At 54.4% G+C, this 23133-nt stretch overlaps 2 protein-coding genes across 3 annotated transcripts in view; both read right to left on the minus strand.

Moving 5' to 3' along the window:
• ASS1 (argininosuccinate synthase 1) overlaps positions 1-3470 on the minus strand; it is a 52130-nt gene extending 48660 nt beyond the window's left edge. Inside the window, exon 1 of one of the 2 annotated variants that reach the window (XM_070378840.1) lies at positions 3382-3470. Coding sequence is in view for 1 of the 2 variants with exons in the window: in XM_070378839.1 (XP_070234940.1) it covers positions 3161-3173 (13 nt within the window). In the remaining variant the exon portion in view is untranslated. Of the gene's footprint in view, positions 1-3160; positions 3258-3381 lie in introns of those variants that run through there. The other variant, XM_070378839.1, reaches the window with a different exon arrangement.
• Positions 3471-15893: 12423 nt separating this feature from the next.
• Positions 15894-23133, minus strand: part of HMCN2 (hemicentin 2) — a 178485-nt gene continuing 171245 nt past the window's right edge. Inside the window, exons 93-98 of the mRNA XM_070378841.1 lie at positions 22538-22672; positions 20976-21104; positions 20113-20430; positions 18866-18985; positions 17937-18063; positions 15894-16730 (exon numbers count right to left, since the gene is read on the minus strand). Coding sequence (XP_070234942.1) covers positions 16385-16730; positions 17937-18063; positions 18866-18985; positions 20113-20430; positions 20976-21104; positions 22538-22672 — 1175 coding nt within the window. The 3' untranslated portion in view covers positions 15894-16384. The remainder of the gene's footprint in view (positions 16731-17936; positions 18064-18865; positions 18986-20112; positions 20431-20975; positions 21105-22537; positions 22673-23133) is intronic.

The following is a 23133-nucleotide window of genomic DNA, read 5'->3' on the forward strand; positions in this document are numbered from 1 at the left end:
GCCAGGGCAGCTGCTCAGAGCTAGGAACATTCATGTGGCTCTGCAGCATCAGAGCTAGGATGACAAGAGCAGTTACTATGTTTAGTGCCACACGGGATCATTTCAAGGTGGGGCTATTATTACCACCTGTTTACAGATGATGAGCCGGGGTTCAGAAAAATTATAAGACTTGCCCAGGTCTCAAGCTAGCAGATGGCAGTGCTGGGGGATGGAAACCTACGCCGTCTGCAGACCACCTGCTCTTTGCTGCTCTCTGTCCTATACGCTCTGGCCTCAAGGGGACCACAGACTGTCTTCTCTTCACTTTACTTGTCTGTTGTTTAGACACTCAGTTCCTTCTCCAGGGGATCTTCCCGACCCAGGGATCAAACCCATGTATCCTGCCTTGAGCCACCTGGGAAGCCCATGAATCACCACCAATCACCAATTTTCTTTGTATGTTGTGGCTACAGCCACCTGACTCTTCCTCAGGAACCCCTCCCTCACATTCTAACTCAGTTGAGCTGGGTTCTCTAGTTTTTAAAAACGTTTAAAAAATATTTTTGGTTCTACCTAAGCCATAGAATTCTCTCTGACTTAAGGGTTTGCCCATTTCAGGATTGCAACTTGAACCCTTTGGCTGGCTGCCCTCATTCATGTCTGATAGAGCCAGGCTGCAATTCCACACTTTGACCAGGAGGTGCCGCTATCAGGATTCAGCCTGAATGTTCGGTTGATACATTCAGCTCATTTCATCTACAGACTTGGTGAGGCACAGAGAACTATTTCTGTATCTGATGGATGAGTTGAGAGCATTGAGGGTGCTCTAGGCTACATACGGAGCTGGCTGTCAGCTGCAAATTCCTGGGGCCTGAGGATCGATTCAGGAATGCTGGGCTTTCTTGGGAAGACCACCAGCGCTCCAGCAAACTTCTTCCACCAGGGAAGAGGGGTCACCGGGGAATGCCTTGACTTAGCAAGATTGAAACTCCAGTTTTGATAAGAATGTCTGGAGGCGGGAGGTAGGAAGATTAAGGAGACCTCACCAGGCCCTGGTGACAGGCACTCACTCAAACCCTCTCCGAACAGCATTTGGTTATGGAGCAAAGGTGAGTTCATTCATTTGTTTATTCTGCTCTGTCAAAATGCCTTTGGGTACCTGGCCTATCTCAAGTCAGGGGAGGGCATCTGCCACACAAGGAGCCAAAGTCTGGAAGATCAACTTTGCCCAAAGTGTTTCAGCAGAAAATCAGGGCCTTAGACCCTGAATCCCAGAGAGGTTATCTCCCTCCACGTGGATGCCCACAGGCAAGGCTCTCACTTCAGAGGCTGTGTGTTCAGCGTTCCTTCAGATGAAGGCATCTGGCAGTCCTGGCTTGCCTCCCAGGACTCATAGGACCAAGATGAGATGGGGTGCTAGGAAAGCCCTTGCATAGCAGGTGAGTCTGGGATCGCCCCCCACCCCCAAGTCAGGTTCCTGGGGCCCTGGGCCCAAGTTACCATCCCAGCCAAGGGACCACACAAGCCCAGGGGAAGCAGGCAGCTGATGGGGGCACAGGTGGGTACTCAGGGGAGCTCAAGAGTGTGCTAAATGGGGGTCTCTCTCCTTTACCCACCCCAGGCCTGGCCTGGGATCTAGGTGCTCAGTGGGCAGGATTCACCAACTCACTCTCGAGCACTCAACAGAGCTGGTATTACTTGGCATAACCGAGCAGCTGGCTCCACCTGGGGCAGCCCCCACCGCTACAGTCTCCCTCCCCCACCAGAACCTAAGATAGGAGGGCAGGGACCCCCACTCCTGAGCCCCCAGCATGGGAGCACCAAGTGGGTCACTCCCCAGACAGTGAGCAAATGGACCCAGGACCTGCTCTCAACAGTACGCACCCTCCTAATTTTGGGGGGCTACCCCGGGACATGTGGGCGGGCTTCCCAGGTGTCGCTAGTGGTAAAGAACCTGCCTGTCAATGCTGGAGACCTAAGAGGGTCAGGAAGATCCCTTGACAGAGGGCATAGCCACACACCTCAGTATCCTTGCCTGGAGAATCCTGTGGACAGAGGAGCCTGGCAGACTGTGAGTCCACAGTGTCCCAAAGAGTTGGACACAACTGAATATACTTAGCAGGCACGCAGTGGAAGCAGGGAGTCTCAGGCACTGGACTTCCAGGGATGTCCCCTAACAGTACACATCCTGTTACTGTTCCCTGAGCCCTAAACCCGTGTCAGCTGAGACGAACGGAGAAACTGAAGCTTGGGAAGCTGCGAGGCTGACCCAAAGCCTCACCCAGTCGTGGGGTTGTGCCTGCCTTCAGGGCTGGGTCTGCAGGGGCCCAGAAACCGGCCCTCTCCTGTCCCTCGTCTGGGCGTGGAGGGGAGGGATCGAAGCCCAGGACCTATTTGATCCATCCCTGGGGAAAGGACAGGTTTGTTCCTGCCCGGGAGGAGCAGCCAGACGGCGCTGTCGGGAGCAGACGCCCCCACTTCGCAGAGAGGAACACTGAGGTGGTGGTCGGGTGGGGGGGGCACTGAGGTCACGGGACCTCCTCAGGAAGAGCTCTGGCGGGTTGGGAGAGGAGTTTCCTCCATTTCAGACTTTCCTTCCCTGGAGGGCGCAGCCGCCCAAGGGGCCAAAGGCAACAGCCACCAGGACTGCTGACATTTCCTGCGGAGCGGCCCCTCCCACAGTCCGGTGCCAGCCGGAAACCGGGCACCGCGGCCGGCGAGGCGGCCGACCCCACCGGCCGGAGAATGCAAAGCCCTTTCAGAAGGCAGAGGCGGGCGACCGACCGCCCCCAACCCCGCACCTGCGGAAGAAGGAGCCCAGCCACACCCGAGGCCCCCCGGGGCGGGCTGCCTGGAGCCCCCGAGCCCACCCGCTCGGGGAAACTGAGGCGGGGCTGTGGGAGGGGCCAAGATGCCCAAGCCCCCGGGGCGCGCACGAGGGGCCGGAGGTGAGGCTGGCACTCTGGTTCTAATGGAGACAGAGACGGCGGTCAGAGCGGGGGCAAACAAGATCGGAAACCGCACCCCCCAACACCCTCCGGGTTCCCGAGGTTCTCCATTTGTGGGGTTCGCGGCATAAAGGAAATTGGATCAGAGAAGGAAGAAGATCCAGAAAGGACCTCGGCCCGCAAAGGCGACAAGTAACCCGACCTGCTCCCCAGCACCCCCGCCCCGGACTCACGCCCTGGTCCCATCCCCGCGGCCCCAGGGAGCCAGGAATCCTGTCGTCCGGCGTTTAAGCAACAGGAGTCGGGGCGTCCGCCCCCTTCCCTCCGGTCCGGGTCCGAACCGGGGGCGGGGCGAGGGGCGCGCGGTCCGCTCCGCCTCCTCCGCTGGTCCTCGGAGGGATCCGGGCAGAGGGCGACCTAGGCTGGGGAGTGGGAAGGCGGGGGGCCTCCTTACCGGGTGACCAGCGGCGGCAGCAGTCGGCGGAGCAGGGCGGGTTTCGGCGCGCATCCCGGGTTATAAGCTCGGGGCCGGGGGGCAGGGCCGGGGGGTGGCCGGGGGACAAGGCGGGGGACCGTGCGCGCAGGCCCCGCCCCTGGGCCCGGCCCCCTCGAGAAGCCGCTCAGCGTTCGTGGCCACCTGCGGCCGGGGCGGGGCCAGGCGCTTCCTTCCCTCCTCGCTCCTCCCCCTTCCCTCCTCTCCCCTTCCCTCCTCCCCCATTCCCACCTCCCAGCCCACTCCTCCTCCCGACAGGTCCCCCGTCCTAGGGAGCCCCTGGGTGCGGCAGTGGCTGGAACCCGCGCAATGGACAGAGTGACAACCCCTCCTGCCAGACTTGCCGCCTGGTCAGTGGGGAACGCAAAGAGCTTCGTCGTGGTTGTGGAATTAAAAAAAAAAAAAAAATCCCTTAGGCTCATGAGTTTCAGGCCCATTTATGCCCAGTGGAGGCCTTGCTGCTAAGTCTGCTGCTAAGTCGCTTCAGTCGTGTCCGACTCTGTGCAACCCCATAGATGGCAGGCCACCAGGCTCCCGCATCCGTGGGATTCTCCAGGCAAGAACACTGGAGTGGGTTGCCATTTCCTTTTCCAGTGCGTGAAAGTGAAAAGTGAAAGTGAAGTCGCTTAGTCGTGACCGACTCTTAGCGACCCCATGGTCTGCAGCCTACCAGGCTTCTCGGTCCATGAGATTTTCCAGACAAGATTACTGGAGTGGGGTGCCATTGCCTTCTCCCCGCGGCCTTGCTACAGACCCACAATTCCCTCCCTTCCCTCCACTCCAGCCCCCAGCGAGCCCACATGTATTGGTGAGAAAACAGGCGGAGGGATGATCCTAGAAGGTCCTAGCTTCATCCTTCAGTCCAGGGTGGGTCCCTGGCTGTCTCCCCAGAGCCTGGCACCTGACCCGAGCGCATCCAGTAAAGAGTGGATAAAAAAAGACTGGCTCGCTGCTAACCCATTAAGCAGAAGGGAAAATTGAGGTGCACAGACGCGAAGCTTCTTGCTTGCAAAATAAACTGGCCTTCAGAAGGTTCTGTGTCAGGAGTTTCTCAGCCTGGTTTTATAGGCCCTGAAGCATCAATCACTGGAACCGCAACCCAATAAAACAGCGGGTCCCAACCTGTCAAAGGCAACGCCTGGGTTAGGACTGACCCCCAGAGGGCAGCTTCCCAAGTCCTCCCTGCCTTGGACCCTTCTAGGGGTGGGAACCCTGAGGCAGCTGTGCTGGGTTAGCCATTCAGTTGTCTTGGAAAAGAGGTAGGGTGGGGAGGGGGAGGTCATGGTAAGGAGGTTGCCCTGTCCCAGACCCCTTCCTGCAAATAAGAAGCAGTCAGAAAAGGGGAGCCTTGGCAGAGAGGGGTGAAGGCTTAGTCACTCTCAGCTCCTCGGCTCGCCGGTCCCCTACCCACCGCCCCACACTCCGATCAGGTAACCCAGGCACGTCAGCCAGTTGAGTAGCTGTGAGTCCTTCAGGAGGGCAGAAGCATCAAACCAACTTACTAGCAGAGCTGCAGCTCTCTGTACACCCTCAGCCTCTGGCACCCAAATCCCACACGTGGCTGTAGTGGCCAGGTGACCTCCGTGAGTTCTGTGGGGCTAAGCGACTGGGGTGACTTGAGTCACTTCCTGCAGGAAGACAAGTGGTGGCTGGGTCCCCTTAGCCCGTTCACAGGGCCACCTCTGGGCCTCACAGAGCCTCTGGCCACAAAACAACACACCCTCAGGGCTCATGCAGCCTTGGGCGGTTCCTCCCCTCTGCAGCCTTGGTTCCTCACTTGTACTGCCTCCCAGACCAGGGACCGAACCCATGTCCCCTGTAGTGGAAGTGCAGAGCCCTAATCACTGGATCACCAGGGAGTTCCCTCTGGCCTGTCTTTACGTCTCCATCCTCTGACTTTGTGCTCCATCCTTGTTTCTTCCTCTAAGATGTCACTGCCCCTCAAGAAAATTGGGGTGGGGGTGTGGATGGATGGGGGCCCCCCTCTGTGGAGCTATTACAGAGGAAGTGGAGGGGAAACTGAGGCAGCCAGATCTAATGTTCTCCCAAACTCTTCAGAGTCATAGTGGCCCCAGAGAGAAGCCCCAATCCCCAGCCCTTAGGAAGAGGGTGGGGTGGGAGCTGAACCCCTCCAGTCTAGGATGGATGGGTGGGGGGGATGGGGGTAGAAGAGAAAATAAGGTTAACAGTCCTGAGGGCATCTGGGTAGACTTGGGACATAACCACAACCCTCGTGGTTCTCACTAGACGCTTTTTAAATCTTTGATTGACTTTTGTATTTGGCCGAATACAACTAAGACTTTAGTTGCAGCACACGGCATCTTCGTTGCAGTACACGGGCTTCTCTCGAGGTGTGGCACGCAGGCTTAGTTGCCTGGCGCCACGTGGGTTCTTAGTTCCCTGACCAGAGATCAAACCTGCGTCCCCTGCATTGCAAGGCAGATTCCTAACCACTGAACCTCCAGGGAAAGTGAAAAGTGAAAAGTGAAAGTGAAAGTCGTTCAGTCGTGTCCGACTCTTTTCGACCCCACGGACTGTACAGTCCATGGAATTCTCCAGGCCAGAATACTGGAGTGGGTAGCCTTTCCCTCCTCCAGGGCATCTTCCCCACCCGGGGATCAAACCCAGGTCTCCCGCATTGCAGTCCCCCTTTAAAAAAAATTAGCTAAGCACTTTTTTATGCTTACGTTCACTTGGTTTTCATCCTATATGAAGTCGCTTTTATTGTCATCCTCATTTTACAGTCAGGAACCTGCAGCTCCGAGTGTGCTGTCTTCCCCAAGGCCACACAACATGTGAGTGGCAGAGCAGAACTGGAATCTGGGGTCTGTAGCTCTGGCCCAAACCCTCTGCTCTAGCTCAGGCTTAAGCTGAGTTGATAGAGGAGCCAGAGTCGTGGTCCCAGGGCTGAGAACCAGCTGCAGCCCAGGGCACTGTCCCTTCCTGATGAATAGGCAGCGGTGCTGTGAGGAGGGGTGAGGTCACAGCCCTCGGCGAGGAAAAGAGAGGCCCGACTGCTAGCAGGGGCCCTGCCCCTGGAGCACTGGGTGGATGGCTGCAGAGGCACAGATCAAGGTGAGAATAGCCTGAGCTTGGCCGGCTCATTTTCCCGTGTTGTTCTAGCAACACTAGTTGGAGAATTTCCTTTCCCTATCGAATGGTGTTTAGCACCTTTGTTGAAAATTAACTGACGGTATAAATGTTGCCCGACGTCTGGATTCCTTCTGTGCCACTTCTCTATTTATGTACATCCATGCCAATACCATACCATCTTGATTGCTATAAGTTTACAGTAAGACTCCAAGTCAGATAATATAGATCTTCCAATTTTGTTTCAAAACTGTTTTGACTGTTCCAGGTCCTTTGCGTTTCCATTCAAATAGTAGAAACAGTTTGTCTGTTTAGGTAAAAAGCCTGCTTGGATTATCATTGGGGATTGCAATAAATCTGTATATCAGCTAGGGGAGAATGGACATCTTAACAATATAGAGTTTTTCAATGCATGATCATGGTATAACTCTCCATTTATTTATATCTCTGTACATTCTCCAACATTAAAAAAAAAACCTTAAAACTGTTTATTCAGAAATATTTGTGGTTGTTATACTTTGGCCACCTCATGCGAAGAGTTGACTCATTGGAAAAGACTCTGATGCTGGGAGGGATTGGGGGCAAGAGGAGAAGGGGATGACAGAGGATGAGATGGCTGGATGGCATCACTGACTCGATGGACGTGAGTCTCAGTGAACTCCGGAAGTTGGTGATGGACAGGGAGGCCTGGCGTGCTACGATTCATGGGGTTGCAAAGAGTCGGACACGACTGAGCGACTGATCTGATCTGATCTGATACGAGCAAAGAAGGAGAAACTCAGGCCAGTCTACAATTTGAGATGATATTCACTTGTGGTGAATCAAGTTTTTGTTTTAAACCAGAAGTGTATCTCTGAGATAATGTTGAAATACACTGAGTCACAAAACAGTTCCTTTATTTGATGTGATATCTCAGTTGAGAATCTTTTAAGGATATAGACCAGTAGGACCCAGAGCTAGAAGACCTGAAGTTTCCCTTCTGAATGTCTTTTCGTGTGTTTGTTGACGATCTGCATGTCTTCTTTGCAGAAATGTCTGTTTAGATCTTCTACCCACTTTTTGATTAGGCTGTTTGTGTTTTTTTGTTATTGAGCTGCATGAGCTGTTTGCATTAGTCCCTTGTCAGTTGTTTTGTTTGCAGATATTTTCTCCCGTTGTTCTGAGGCTTTTCTTTTCATCTTGTTATGGTTTCCTTTGCTGTGCAAAAGCTTTTAAGTTTAATTAGGTCCCATTTGTTTATTTTTGCTTTTATTTTCATTACTCTAGGCAGTGGATCAAAAAAGATATCGCTGTGACTTATGCCATTATGTATTCCTCTAAGAGTTTTATGATATCTGGCCTTACATTTAGGTCTTTAATCCATTTTGAGTTCATTTTTGTGTGTGGTGTTAGGAAATGTTCTAATTTCATTCTTTTACATGTAGCTGTCCAGTTTTCCCAGCACCACTTATTGAAGAGACTGTATTTTCCCCATTGTACATTCTTGCCTCCTTGGTCAGAGATTAGGTGGCCATAAGTGTATGCGTTCATCTCTGGACTTTCTACCCTGTTCCACTGATCTATATTTCTGTCAATCACAACTACAATGAGGTGTCATCTCACACTGAAAAACCTACAAACAATGAATGCTGGAGAGAGTGTGGAGAAAAGGGAATCCTCCTACACTGTTGATGGGAATGTAAATTGTTACAGCCTTCCCTGGTAGCTCAGCTGGTAAAGAATCCACCTGCAATGCAGGAGATCCTGGTTCAGTTCCAGGGTTGGGAAGATCCTCTAGAGGAGGGTATGGCAATCCACCCCAGTATTCTTGCCTGGAGAATCCCCACGGACAGAGGAGCCTGGAGGGCTACAGTCCATGGGGTTGCAAAGAGTTGGACACGGCTGAACAACTAAGCAACTAAGCATAGCACATCTACTATGGACAACAATGTGGACGTTCCTTAAAAAGCTAAAAATAGAGCCATCGTGTGACCCAATCATTCCACTCCTGGGCATATATCCAGATAAAACCAGAATTCGAAAGGATGCACGCACTCCGACGTTCATTGCAGCACTATTTACGGTAACCAGGACATGGAAGCAACCTAAATGTCCATCGACAGAAAAATGGATAAAGAAGATGTGGTACATATATACAATGGAATATTACTCAGCCACAAAAAGGAACGAAATAGTGGCATTTGCAGAGACGTGGATGGATCTAGAGATTGTCATACAGAATGAAGTAGGTCAGAAAAACAAATATCGTTAATATCACTTACATGTGGAATCTAGAAAAATGGTATGGATGAACTTATCTGCAAAGCAGAAATCGAGTCGCAGATGTAGAGAACAAACTTATGGCTACTAAGGGGAAGTGAGGGGTGGGATGAATTTGGAGGGGGGTGGGATGAATTGGGAGATTAGGATTGCCATATATACATATATACAATGCATATATGTGCCATATATACACATTGCAGGCGGATTCTTTACCAACTGAGCCACAAAGGAAGCCCAAGAATATTGGAGTGGGTAGCCTATTCCTTCTCCAGCAGATCTTCCTGACCCAGGAATCGAACCGGGGTCTCCTGCATTGAAGGTGAATTTTTTACCAACTGAGCTATCAGGGAAGCCCCCATATATACACTGCTGCTGCTGCTAAGTATATACACTACTATGTATAAAATTGGAGGAGGCAATGGCAACCCACTCCAGTACTCTTGCCTGGAAAATCCCATGGATGGAGGAGCCTGGTGGGCTGCAGTCCATGGGGTCGCTAAGTTGGACATGACTGAGCGACTTCACTTTCACCTTTCACTTTCATGCATTGGAGAAAGAAATAGCAACCCACTCCAGTGTTCTTGCCTGGAGAATCCCAGGAACGGTGGAACCTGGTGGGCTGCCATCTATGGGGTCGCACAGAGTTGGACACGACTGAAGAGACTTAGCAGCAGCAGCAGCATGTATAAAATAGATAACTAATGAGAACCTACTGTATAGCACAGGGAACTCTACTCAATGCTCTGTGTTGACCTAAATGGGAAGGAAATCTAAAAAAAGAGCTAAATGTATACACATAACTGATTCACTTTGCTGTACAGCAGGAACTAACACAACATAGTAAAGCAACTGTATTCCAATAAAATTAATTTAAAATAAAAAGGATCCCTGCTGCTGATGGACTAGGTGAGTGTGGACATGCTCCATTTGGGAAAGAATATGTGGCTATCATGAGGAGCAGCTGGAATCTGGAGGAGGAGACAGAGCTTCTCAGGGCCACAGGTATGGCTGCTCCAGAGCCCAGCTCTGAGATGGATATTTTATTGGGCACCTTGGATAACTTGCCAGGTGGAAGTCTATTCTCAGGCAAATGCCCGAGTCTTTCATTTAGAGAAGAGTAATGCCTGACAGGTTGGGGCATCTCTGATGGGTGGTACAAAGTCCTCATTTTCAACCGGAGTGCCAACAGATCCATCTTGACTCAGATGTCTGGGCATGTTTTATAGTTTTTAGTGTGTGGGTCTTGCTTCTTTCATTAAATTTGTTTCTAAGTATTTTAAGGTTTTTGATACTATTGTAAGTGATATTTAAAATTTTATTTTCCAATTGATTGTTGCTAATGTATAGAAATACAACTGATTTTTGTATATTGGATTTGCCTCCTGCAACCTTGCTAAATTTGCTGATTAATTTTGGTAGACTTTTGTAAATACCTTAGGGTTTTCTATGTGGACAATAATGTTGACTGTGAACAGAGACAGTTGTACTTCTCCCCTGTGTTATCTTTGTGCCTTTTTTTCTTGCTTTATTCCAACGGTGAGGACCCTAGTACAGTGTTGAATAGAATTGATCTGAGTTGATATCCTTCACTTGTTGATGATCTTTGGGGATCATTCATTCAGTCATTCACCATTGAGTATGATGTTAGTTGTAGTTTTTTATTAGGTGAAGAAATTCACTTTTCTGTTTTTGTCATGAGTAGGTATTGAATTTTGTCAAATGTTTTTTTCTGCATCTATTGAGATGATCATATAATTTTCTCTTTATTCTGTAAATGTGGTAAATTACATTGATTTTCAGATGTTAAAGCAACCTTGCATTCCCCAAATAATTCTATTAATATCCCGATAAAGTTTATTTTTAAGAAAAAAAATACTAATGGATTAAAATGATTTCTAAAAAGACTCTGATGGTCCCCCATCCCTCTTAGGATAAAATCTAGCACCCTATACTTCCTTTTCTGCCCTCACCCACCACACTCCAGCAGCACTGGCCTGCTTTAGGTGTCTTCAATATACCAAGCTGTTCCTTGTCTTATTGTCTTTGCACACACACACTGTTCGTTGGGGCTGCTTCTCTGACCCTTCCCTTCCTCCCACCAGTTGGTCCCTTGTCATATGCCGTCTCTCACGCTGGTACCTAGTAGAGACCTAAAGTCCCCAGTGACAAAATGCAGGAGCATGAGGGCTCTGATCTCTTCTCCCCCTCCCCACTGCTGGTTTTATTTTCCCCCAATATTTATTTATTTGTCTGGCTGCATCTGGTCTTAGCTGTGGCACTCAGATCTTCATTGCATCATGTGAGATCTTTCATTGTGGTGCACAGACTCTCTAGCTGTGACGCACAGACTCCTCTAGCTGTGACACACAGACTCCTCTAGTTGTGACGCACAGACTCTCTAGTTGTGGCTCGGGTTCGGTAGCCTCACAGCATGTAGGATATTAGTGTCCCAACCCGGGATCAAAACCGAGTCCTCTGCATTGCCAGGTGGATTCTTAAGCCCTGGACCCCCAGCGCAGTCCCCTCACTGCTGTTGTCTTAGATCACCATCCCTTTGCACCTGTACCTCTGCAGGAGACACCTCACCTGTCTTCCTGCCTACGCTCACTGCACCTTCCACATTGCAGCCAAGGTGACTTTTCTAAGGGTCAGCTCTGACTGTTGAGGTCCATTGTCTGAACTCATGCTTAATGGCACGCTCAATGGACGTGATCTTGTTAAATCCCCCGAGAACCTATGAAAACAGATGCAGCTTGTGACTGTAGAGTAGGTCCTTCTTGCCCCCCATCTCTCCTCTGAGATGGGAGAGCTCTGCATGTGCAGTTCATGGAGGGGCCTGAGTATGTAGAGACCCCAGCCCTGCACTCTGCGACGATCTCATGGTTGGCACCAGAAGCTACTTTGCTGCCATCCGGATCTGGGCACTGGCCCCAGGAACAGGGAGTGCCCTCTGGGCTGGACCCCGGGTTGCCTGTCCCCGCCTAGAGGGAACACGGAGTCCGGAGTGGATTCTTGGAAAAGCTGCATCAGGGAGTTTAATGAGTGACCTGCAGGGCTGTTTTCCACCCCTGATGGTTCAGAACAGCCTCAGAGGTCAAGCAGCAGCAGGAGGCTGGGCAGCTGGATGTGGCTTTGGCCAATGGCAGCGGCAGCTGGAAAAGCAGAGTGGAAAACACCCCTCTGGGGCCAGCTGAGCTCCCTTGGGAGGCACCTCCTCCCCTTGGCGATCATTCTGCGGATGAGGGTGGAGTGGGAAGCACCGGACTCAGCATCACAGCCTGGATTCCAGGCCAAGTCTGCCCCTGGCTGGGGTAGACTTGGAGCAATCGCTCCCTCTCACCTGCCTCTGTTCCTGAGCTTCAGGGTAGGGGATAGGAGATGGGGGTGGGAGGAGGTCAACGGAACACACCCTGCTGTGGCAGCTCCTGCGGTCTGGAGCTGCTGATGTCTCTCCTCTTCATCCTGCTTCTGGCCTGCCCTCTCCTTCCCACCCGCCTTCCTCGGAGGCTGGAGGCAGGGGAGCCTGGAGGCTGCGCTGAGTCCTTCTCTTCCCCTGTGTGCTGTGTGAGCTTGGCCGAGTGGCTCACCTTCTCTGAGCCCCCCTTCCCTCATCTGTGAAATAGACATACTACTTTTTTTTTTTTTTTCAATCTCTGGAGTTCCTGGGAGAATTAAATAAACTCAGGTCTATAGGGCACTGAACAGTCAACAAATACTTTGACAAACACGAAGGGCCGGTGTGAGTCTGGGGAGAGGAGGCGGGAGAGAGCAGCAGTTCTCACCACTCAATGCCACGTCCCTAGGATCGACCCTTTCATGAGCGGCAAAGTCCCTGACTCCATAAAACATTAACAGCTCAGCAAAGGGCAGGGCTTAAGTTGTGACCCGTGGCCCCTAGGGTTGCACAAAAAAAAGGTTGTTCAGTCCAAGGATAGTCTTTACAGGTGGGCCCTGGACAAAGCGGGTATGAGGAGGAACTGGGAAGCTCCTCCCTCCTTTCTTCCCTCATCCCTGGACTCTCTCACCAACCCGGCCTCAAATTCCACCATTGGCAACTTCTGTGCTTTAAGCCAGCAATTGATAAACTATGGTTCCTATTTGTTCTCATGAAGCCTGCAGGCTAAGAATGGTTTTTGCATTTGTAAACGGCTTAAAAAAAAAAAAAAAAAAAGACTGTTCTATAACACATGAAAATTGCGTGAACTTTAAAACCTAGACAGTATATTAAAAAGCAGAGATGTTGCCAACAAAGGTCTGTCTAGTCAAAGCTATGTTTTTTTCCAATAGTCATGTATGGATGTGAGAGTTGGACTATAAAGAAAGCTGAGCGCCCAAGAATGGATGCTTTTGAATTGTGGTGTTGGAGAAGACTCTTGAGAGTCCCTTGGACTGCAAGGAGCTAACCAGTCCATCCTAAAGGAAATCAGTCCTGAATATTCATTGGAAGGACTGATGCTGAAGCTGAAACTCCAATACTTTGGCCACCTGATGCGAAGAACTGATTCATTTGAAAAGACCCTGATGCTGGGAAAGACTGAAGGCAGGAGGAGAAGGGGACAACAGAGGATGAGATGGTTGGATGGCATCACTGAATCAATGGACATGAGTTTGGGTGGACTCCGGGAGTTGGTGATGGACAGGGAAGCCTAGCATGCTGCAGTCCATGGGGTCACAAAGAGTCAGACACGACTGAGCGACTGAACTGAACCGAAGTTAAAACACAAATGAAGTGTTATTGGAAGCCAGTCACTCCTTCTCTGTGTGTTGACTGTGACTGCATTTGCAGGGCAATGGCCAGGGGAGAAGTTTAATGTTTTCCCCAAAGCCAAAATGATTCACTATTTGGTCCTTTATAGAAGATGCTCACAGACCCCCAGTTCAAGAGAAAATGAAGGATTAGTTGCTCAGTTGTGTCTGACTCTTTGCGATCCCACAGACTGTGTATGCCAGGCTCCTCTGTACATGGAACTCTCCTGGCAAGAATACTGGAGTAGGTGGTATTCTTCTCCAGGGCATCTTCCCGACCAAGGGATCGAACCCAGGTCTCCTGCATTACAGGCCGATTCTTTACCATCTTCAGCCACCAGAGAAGCCTGGTTCAAAAGAAACAAACTTTGAAATTGGGAGTACCCTGGGGAAGATTCATTTGGGGCTGTTGGTGGGAGTCCCAATCTAACCACTAACCAGTCACCTATCAGGCAAGGGACTAGGCCCTGTTCCCTCCGAGTGTCCTTTTCTCCACCTATAAAATGCACGTAGAGACTCCTCTGTTCACCCCAGCCTGGCTGGAAGGCCTCTGTTTATGAAGTCTTATCTCCATACATCCCTTAGTGGGAAATAACTCTGCTTTTCTTGTTGCCCAGATGAGAGGCTGGGGGTGCTAAGGAGGAGGTCAGTGTCACACTGACCAAAGGGAGCTGGGACAAAGGACCAGAAGCACATGGAAGAGAAATGGCCTCTTTCTGCCAGAGGCTGTGTTTAGGGGCAGCTGGCACAGAGCGATCACTGAGGCAGGGGGCTGCGGGCAGCCCAGGCAGGAGGGCAGGGATGGGGGGAGCTCGAGGAACAGTATTGCTGGGCTTCTGACAAATCCTCTCCCAGCTTACTGGAGACAGGTCCATACAAACACAGACATTCCAATCGTGTCCCTCACCAGCTTACCCTGTTGAAGCCAAGACCCCTACAGGGGCCCCACAGGCCCCCAGAGTCTGCCTGACCCTCTTTGGTTTCTGATCGTACTCCACAGCCCCCACCCCTCCTCCCGCCGAGCTGCCGCATCCTTCTACCTGGGGTGGGGGGACACCCTGGTATTTGTCGTTCCCTCTGCCAGAATGCCCTTCTGCCGACTTCTGCACGGCTGTCTCCCTCACCTTCCTTGGGTCTCTGCTCCAATGCCACCTACTCAGTGAGGCCTACCCTGACGGCCTGTTAAAAATTGCCCCTGAACCCCCACCGTCCCAGCTGAGTTCTTCTTCCCAGCACCCTCGCTAACTGACAAAGACACGTTTCACTCACTTCCTTGCCGTCTATAAACCTTTGCCATGAGAACATAAGCTTCACAAGCACAGGAATTTTACGTTCACTGTCTGGCACATAAGTAGGACCTAATGACTCTCTAAAGGATGATGAAATGATCAAATGGCATTAATTCATTAAATACGTCGACTTAAAAGTATTTACAACCTAAAAGTTGAGAATTATGTTTTATTCAGTGGCAACCCTTGGGACTTCAAGCCTGGGAGGCAGCATCTCAAGTTAGCCTGAGAAAACTGCTTGGAGGAGGCGAGGGTAGGAGCCAGGTTATACAGAAGTTTTGCAACAAAGGGCAGGTATGCTGCTGCTGCTAAGTCGTTTCAGTCGTGTCCGACTCTGTGTGACCCCATAGACGGCAGCCCACTAGGCTCCTCTGTCCCTGGGATTCTCCAGGCAAGAATACTGGAGTGGGTTGCCATTTCCTTCTCCAATGCATGAAAGTGAAAAGTGAAAGTGAAGTCGCTCAGTCGTGCCCGACTCTTAGCAACCCCATGGACTACAGCCCACCAGGGGGGTGCCATTGCCTTATTACTGTTAAAGGAAACCAGATGTCCCAAGTTAAGGAATGGAGTGTTTTCTACGTATGGGAGGATGCAAGGCTCACTGAACTCAGTCCTTTCATAGGCACCTCAGCCACCCGGGGTCAGTTTCCTGTGTTTTTCACATCCTGTGCTTCCTTGGGGCTCGCCAGCTCACACTGGAGGGCTGCCATCGCTGACGGCGACATCCTTGTTTAATGATATGGCAGAAATATTCCATTCCTCAAATACAGTTAGCAATTATTTTTAATTAAGAATTACTCTTTGCTACCAGGGATAGCTGCTGTCTGTGTGATATATCTCCTTCTTCATTTAATTATCCCCACAGCCCTGGGTTGTGGGCACTCTCATATTTTCGTATTTTTGGCTGAGGACACTGCGCCCAGAAAGGTGCCAGGGCCACCCTATCCGTAAGGAGCCTGGGCTCCATTGACGGGGAGGGCCGTGTTAGCCCCATCTCACCAGGGGACTGAACCACCAGGACCTAAAGGGTGGTGGTCTCCCTCCCAAAGCCCCTCCTTACCAAAGCAACATAACTGGAGGAAGAAACCAAAGTGGTAAACACAGACGTTTTTATGGTTTCCATACACACACCCGGTTCAGGATGACAATGCCAGGTATGGGGGGTGACAGCGGCTGCGGCCCCCTCTCCCCTCAAGCGTCTCAGGGCGCTGTGTCCCCGCCCGGGGTCCCCTGGGGCTTGCGGAAAGCCCGCAGAAGCCCGCCAGGCTTCATTTACCCAAGCCTGCCTGCTGTCTTCGCCACCTAAGGACAGCGTCTGTCACCTCCCTGCTGGGCTCCACCCCCACGGCGGAGGAAGCTAGGCGAGCTCGGATTCTCGCTGTCCTGGGGTCAAGGCTGCCGCGCCGAGGCGTGTTTGCTGAAGGTCTCGCTGACGCACGGGGACAGGAGAAGATGACGTCGCTTGCCACGGCTGGGTGGCATGGGCAAGAGCACCACCTGGGTGGCGGGGGGGCGGGGGCGGGGTCCAGTCCTCTCTGGCCCCCATCCCCGGAGGTCGCTGCCCCTGCCCGCGGCCCTCAGTAGGGGTAGGGGGACACGGCGATGAGCAGGACGAAGACGCTCTGGTGGCGCGGCGCTGCGGCGCGCACGGTGAGCCGGTAGAGGCCGGCGCGGGTGAGCGCGCGGCGGGTGTAGACGGCGCCGTGTCCGGCGCGCAGCGGGCGCAGCGCGAAGGGGCTGCGCGGGTCGGGCTCGAGCACGCTGAGCTCCGTGCGGTTGGCGGGGATGCCGGCCTCGGAGAAGGCGGCCAGGCGGGCCACGTCGTGGAGGGCGCGCACGCCCAGGGGCAGCGGCAGCAGCTTGTACTGCAGCGTGGAGGGGCCGCCCGAACTGCAGTCCTGTGAGCAGCGCCGGAAGCACGTCCTGCGGGACAGACAGACCGACCGACTCCGGTTTGCCATCCGCGTGCCCGGCCGCCCGCATAAAGCAGACTCCACCCCCAACTCCCGCAGTTCAGCTGTGAGCTGCCCGACCACCACCTCGCGCGCCCCATGCCTCTACAAGCGTCACTGTCAGCCCATTTTAGAGAGCAGCAAACTGAGGCCTCAGGAAGCCAGAGACCTGCCCTTTCCCACCCGAACAGGTCCCCCATCAGTGATAAGCCCTCTAGGCACTCCGGAACCCCAGAACTGGCTTTGGATTTGCAGCAGGGTAAGGGGGGCTTCTCTTGTAGCTCAGTTGGTAAAGAATCTGCCCGCAATGCGGGAGACCAGGGTTTGATCCCTGGCTGGGGAATATCCCCTGGAGAAGAAAATGGCAACCCACTCCAGTATTCTTGTCTAGAGAAACCCATGGACAGAGGAGCCTGGTGGGCTACGGTCCATGGGCTCGCAAGGAGTTGGACACGACTTAGCAACTAAACCATCACCACCACCAAGGGGGTTCAACCTTGCCAAGGGTGCCCCCCTCCCCCCACCACTGGCTCCAAGCCTCAGCCTAGGCTTCGTGATTAATAGAGCCCCCGCCAGGTCGCCACCCAAAATCCTTGCCCTGACAGCTGCATCTCTTGCCAGCCAAGGTCCCTTCGTCTGTGCATCTTTATGAGTATCTGTAGCCACAGTGAGAGACCTGGAGGAAATGTGTTTTGTGTTTGTGTGGCTGTGTGTGAGTCCTCAGGTTTTGCCTGTGGTTCTGGGTGGAGTTTATGCGCCTGCGCGTGTGTTCCTGTGTCCGCTTTCCTGAATGGACTCACGTGTTCCCATGTGTCCCTGTGTGTCCATCCCCCAGCACCCCTGCCTCCCAGTTCTCTCCCGGCTCTGGCCTCTCCCTGCGCTCCGTGCTTAGCGGACGAGCGCTGTGCAGGAAACGATAACCGTTCAAGTGAGTTCACATCCCAAATAGCTGCAGGGAAAGTGTTTTCCTTGATGGCATGTTGCCCTTGAGCTCAGGAGCCCCGCCCAGGAGTTCTGGCAGGGTTGACCCTCTGGCCCTTCGAGGACCTCTGGCCCGAGACAGGGCCTTCCTGGAGAAGGAGGAGTCGGGCTCTCCAGGAGCCAGAGTGTCCCGCTGCCCAGCTCTTAGCAGACCATCTGCCCACACCCCCCAACCCCCAACCAGCTCAGCCCTTACCCAGGGCTGGAGCCCTGCCGGTAGGTGGCGGGACACGGCGTGTCCACACACTGGTAGCTGCCACGGGTGTTGAAGCACATCTGGCTGGGCCCGCACTCGATGCCGTCCTCCTCACACTCGTTGATGTCTGGGCAGGCAGGTGGGTGAGGAGAGCAGGGTGAAGACATGGGGCAAAGGAGAAAGAGCCCAAGGCAGGAGCCAGGGAGGCGTGGAGGGGAGGGGTGGGTTAGGTGGGAGAGCGATGCCCTCAGAGGACAGCAAGGTGGGTAGCCCCTTGCCTGGTCCCCAGCTGACACTGTGACAGCCCAGCTGGCAGGCCCCTGGCACCTCCCCTTCTCCCCAGGTGGGCACTCTGGGGACCGCTGAGCCTGGAGCTGGCGTAAAGAGGCTGAGGGAGACAATTGCCTTAGGACCCCGAGAGGCCACGGCCGGTGATCCTTCTCTGCCCCCCATCCCCGTGGGAGCCCCACCCTCTCAGAGGCCATTCGGTGACCCCCACAATAGAGTGAGGCATGAAGACTAGAAGCAGCAGCTTGACCCACTGCAGAGCACCTTAGGGGAAATGTGCTGGCCTAGGGCTTAGAGGGCTTCCCTTCTACTCCCAGCAGCCGCCGCCTTGCTGAGCACGGGCTCTGCGGCCACCCTCCTCATCCAGACATTTATTGGAGGGGCCGTGTGAGCCCCACCTCGCCAGGAGGCCGAGACACAGAGAGGTGAAGCGAGTTGTCCAGGGACACACGCCCAGCTATGTTCAGAGCCTGTCCACAACAATTTCTTAGCTCCCGCTGGGATTGTGGGTGCTGCTCTGGCTCTGGCCACCTGGGTGGGGGAGGGCAGCACGTACCCCCTCCCTGCCCCTCCGTCACAGGAGATGGTTGAGAGGGGACTGGAGAGAGCAGACTGGGTGAGAGACGCCCCTTCCTGCTCACCCTGGCAGTTCTTCCCGCTGGGGAGGAGGCGGTAGCCTGCAGGGCAGAGGCACTGGTAGCTGCCCTCTGTGTTTCGGCAGGCGTGTTGGCACAGGTTTCTCACGCGGCACTCGTCCAGGTCTGGCCCCGGGGCGGGGTAGGGGTTGCGAGCAGAGAAACACTGAGTCACAAATGCCCAGGTGGCCGCACGCCTGCCCATCGCCAGGCTCGGGACAAGTCAGGGAGATCCCCTGCTTAGGCACCAGGGATTTCTCCCTGCCATGCCCCTTTCCTGGTGGCCCAGACAGTAAAGCGTCCGCCTACAGTGCGGGAGACCCAGGTTCAGTCCCTGGGTCCAGAAGATCTCCTGGAGAAGGAAATGGCAACCTACTCCAGTATTCTTGCCTGGAAAGTCCCATGGATGGAGGAGCCTGGTAGACTACAGTCCATGGGATTGCAAAGAGTCGGACATGACTAAGCGACTTCACTTTCATGCCCCACCCAACCCTGGATGGGGAGGTTGGGAGAGTCCCTGGGCTCCATGTGCACCAAGCCATGGGGTGGGTGTCGGGGGCAGATAGGGCTCCCAGGACAGACGGTTCTGTCCAGGCAGTGATGCTGAAATACACCTGCCTTCCATGCCTTCCCCTGTCTGCAGCCCAGCGCCAACCTGCCTCCACACAAGGGCCCTCGACCCGCATGACTCTGTAGCACTCCCCAGTCCCTGTTGACCTTCTCAGGTCAACCTGGACCATTCTCCTTCCCTCCCTGACCGCTTCACCTCTGCGCACTGGAGGAGAGTCCCTCCAAGTGGGTTCCTGGGAACACTTGCCTTCCCTCTGGGTAATGCGAACGTGAAAGTCACTCAGTCGTGTCTGACTCTTTTCGACCCCATGGACTGTATAGAAATTCTCCAGGCTGGAATACTGGAGTGGGTAGCCTTTCCCTTCTCCAGGGGATCTTCCCAACCCAGGGGTCGAACCCAGGTCTCCTTTATTGCAGGCAGATTCTTTACCGGCTGAGCCACAAGCGGTAAAGAAGTCCTGCAGTCAACGGTTTGGAAAACGCTCCACCCACTTTGGAAGCCCCCTGCCCACTGGCACAGCCGGGGTTCCGAGAAACCATGTAGTGAGGAGGCAGCCGTCTGCCTGCATTGCCATCCTACTTGCCTGCACCCTGGGTTTCTGAACACGGGCGTGGTGCCCACACGCCCAGCCCGGGGGCCTGAGTCAGCACAGCGGGGTGTGTCCCGCGGGGTTCAGTCTTACCTGTGCAGACGCCGTTCTGCCGGATGAAGCCGGGCGGGCACCAGGCCCGGCCCATGCTCAGGGCTCTGGGGCCCAGTCGGAGGGAGACCCAGGCGTGGTAGGACCCTCTGGGCTTGGGGCCACGGGCCTGCAGCCAGGCCACCAGGGGGTCCCGGTGGCTGACGGTGGTCACGTTTGGTCCACTGCGCTCCAGTGGGGTGCAAGTCTTGCCATCGCGGAGGAGAGTCTGGCCCGGCGGGCACAGGCAGCGGTAGCCGCCCTGGAGGTTGTGGCACTGGTAGGCGCAGGGCCCGGGCAGCTGCAGGCACTCGTTGATATCTGGAGGGGAGCAGGGCCAGGCCAGGCGCCCAGGCGGCTCAGAGTTGTGCTGCTCCGCCTGGCTCTGGCCATCTCTCTTGCCCTCCAGCCTTTCCCAGAATCCAGCTGCCTCGACCCCTGCACACCAGCCTGCCACCAAGCCCTCCCTCTCCGCACCCCCAACCTCCTCTCCCCTTCCAGGATCTAGTGCTCCAAGAGGTTCCCATGTCCCCCAGCCCCGAGCCCCAGACCCCACGGTCCCTTAATGGGTCCCTCAACACTCCTCCCTTCGGCCCCCAGGCTCATTCTTGGCAAAGCTTCTCTGAGACCCACCCGCCTCTCACCACCCTCCTCCCCCTCCTAGGCCCCCAGGGAAGGTGACCTTGCTGGGCAGGGGGTAGGAAACAGCAGGCGAAGCACAGATCAGGCGTGTGCTGGTTGCACACTTGGTTTTGGCTTCTATTTCTATTCACTGAACTCAAGTGTCATCCTTGTTATGACGGCTCCCTGCCTGTGAGCTGGGGGTGCCGACCAGGGTCCCAGCGAGGGGGTGGCTCTCCCCGTACCTAGGCAGGGCAGGCCGGGGTCCTGGACCTGGTAGCCCCTGGGGCAGCCGCAGCGGTGCCCGCCTGGGATGTTCTCACAAGTCTGGTTGTAGTGACACTCATCTGTCTGCTCCAGACACTCGTCCACATCTGGAAAGGAAGGAGCAAGGGTGGGCCGGGTTGTGGGGCAGGGGGACGGTTGCTGAGCCCAGAGCCCCTCTCCTAGGACACATCACGCCTCTTAACATCTGGGCCTCATCCCTGTCTCCTTCTTCAACTTCAGTGCCAGCTGGTGGAATGCCAGCCTTTGCAACCACTACGTTTAATTATACCAGGTTTGGAGGGTAAGAAGGGTCTGGGTTCAAAGGAAGGAAGGGGCTTAAAAGGTGGGCTTTGGAGGCACGGGGCTTCCCTGGTGGCTCCGACAGTGAAGAATCTGCCTGCAATGCAGGAGAGCCAGGTTCCATCCCTGGGTAGGGAAGATCCCCTGGAGAAAGCGATGGCAACCCACTCCAGTATTTTCACCTGGGAAATCCCATTGCCTGGCAGGCCGGCTACAGTCCATGGGGGTCATAAAGAGTCAGACACGACTGAGTGGCTTAACGCTTTTGGACACAGAGCCCCAAGTTTGGACTGAACTCTGCCATGTTTCTTGATCCTTGAGTCAGGAACATCCCTTCCCTGAGCCTCAGTTTCCTCATCTGTAAAAAGGGGTCACGACAGGACTCTTTCATGGAGTCACGGGGAGAAAACTGGCTCATGCACGTGAAGGGTTTAGGACCCTGGTGTATGGGCAGAGCTCAAAATATGGTGAGAAAGAAGGAAGGGAGTGCAGGAAGAAGACAGGAAGCAGAGGAGTCCTACGAACAGTCACCGAAATGGAGTGACCGCCTCTTCTGAGTCCAAACTGATCATACTCTCCCCACTCACCGATGGCCTCTCTCGGAGAAACCAGAAAGAGAGAAAGTGAAGTCGTTCAGTCGTGTCTGACTCCGCGGCCCCATGGACTGTAGGCCCCATTTTCCAGGCAAGGGTACTGGAGTGGGTTGCCATTTCCTTCTCCAGGGGATCTTCCTGACCCAGGGATCGAACCTGGGTCTCCAGCATTGCAGGCAGATGCGTTTACCATCTGAGCCACCAGGGAAGCCCAAGGACCCAGCATTATGAAAGCCTAGAATGCTAGGGCAGGAAGGACCCTAGAAGTCACATATCCAGGGCTGGCACCTAGGTTTCATCTCGAAGGGCAGCTGCAGTAGTCACTGAAGCTGGAGAAGCTGTGTTAAGGATGCAGAGGCTGGACCACGACCCATGAGGGGAGATGGTAGCAGAGGTAGCCTGTGTTTGCCATCCCTGACCTGCCCCCTCTTTGTCAGGCAGACAAACCTGGGGCCCAGAAAGGAGAAGGGAACTTGCCAAGGGTACGCGGACCTCCTGTGCCCAGCTCAGGCTTCCTCCCCAGCCTCCCTGGGCTCCAGCTTCCCTGAAGGCCCAGCGTCCCAGTGACACACGACAGGCCCTCTGCTGCGCCCTGGCAACGACTGGGCTCCCAGGAGCAGGACAGTTCAGCCCCCTGGCCTTATCACCTTCACAACTGGCTCCATCGGCGGCCACCCGGAAGCCAGGCCTGCAGTCGGGCAGGCAGTGGTAGGACCCCAGCAGGTTCACGCAGCGCTGATCCTCTTGGCAGAGGTCGGCCTCCCATGCACACTCGTCCACATCTGGGGGTGGGGGGCGCATGAACGCTTGTCCCCAGGCCCAGCCCACCCACACAGGCTTTGTGCCCCCAGGCCCAGACGCCCCTGGCACGAGGGTCCCCGCCCCTCCTGCTAGCACTGGCCATCATCTCAACACCCCTGGGAGCACAGAGCCCACCCCAAGGGGCCCTGGGCCTTGGCCTGGGGCGTCTGAAGTGAGGCTGCAGAGAGTGCCCTTTGGGTGCCCCAAAGCAGACACCCGGCAGTGCCAGGCCCCACTGGTGGGATAGAAGACACAGGCGGGGCATCAGTGTCTAGACCGCGGCTCACGGTCAGCTTTGTCATCCAGCAACTTCGATAAGAGGGGGGCAAGTAGAACAAGAGGGAACAGGTGGGTGCCAGCTCACTTCCAGTTGACCAGAAATGCCTGCTGAGGGCCAGGAAGGCTTCTCAGGGCATGTGTATCTTTGAGGAACCCCTTCACC

This window comes from Bos mutus, chromosome 11 (genome assembly GCF_027580195.1).
Source record: "Bos mutus isolate GX-2022 chromosome 11, NWIPB_WYAK_1.1, whole genome shotgun sequence".
Lineage (NCBI taxonomy): Eukaryota > Metazoa > Chordata > Mammalia > Artiodactyla > Bovidae > Bos > Bos mutus.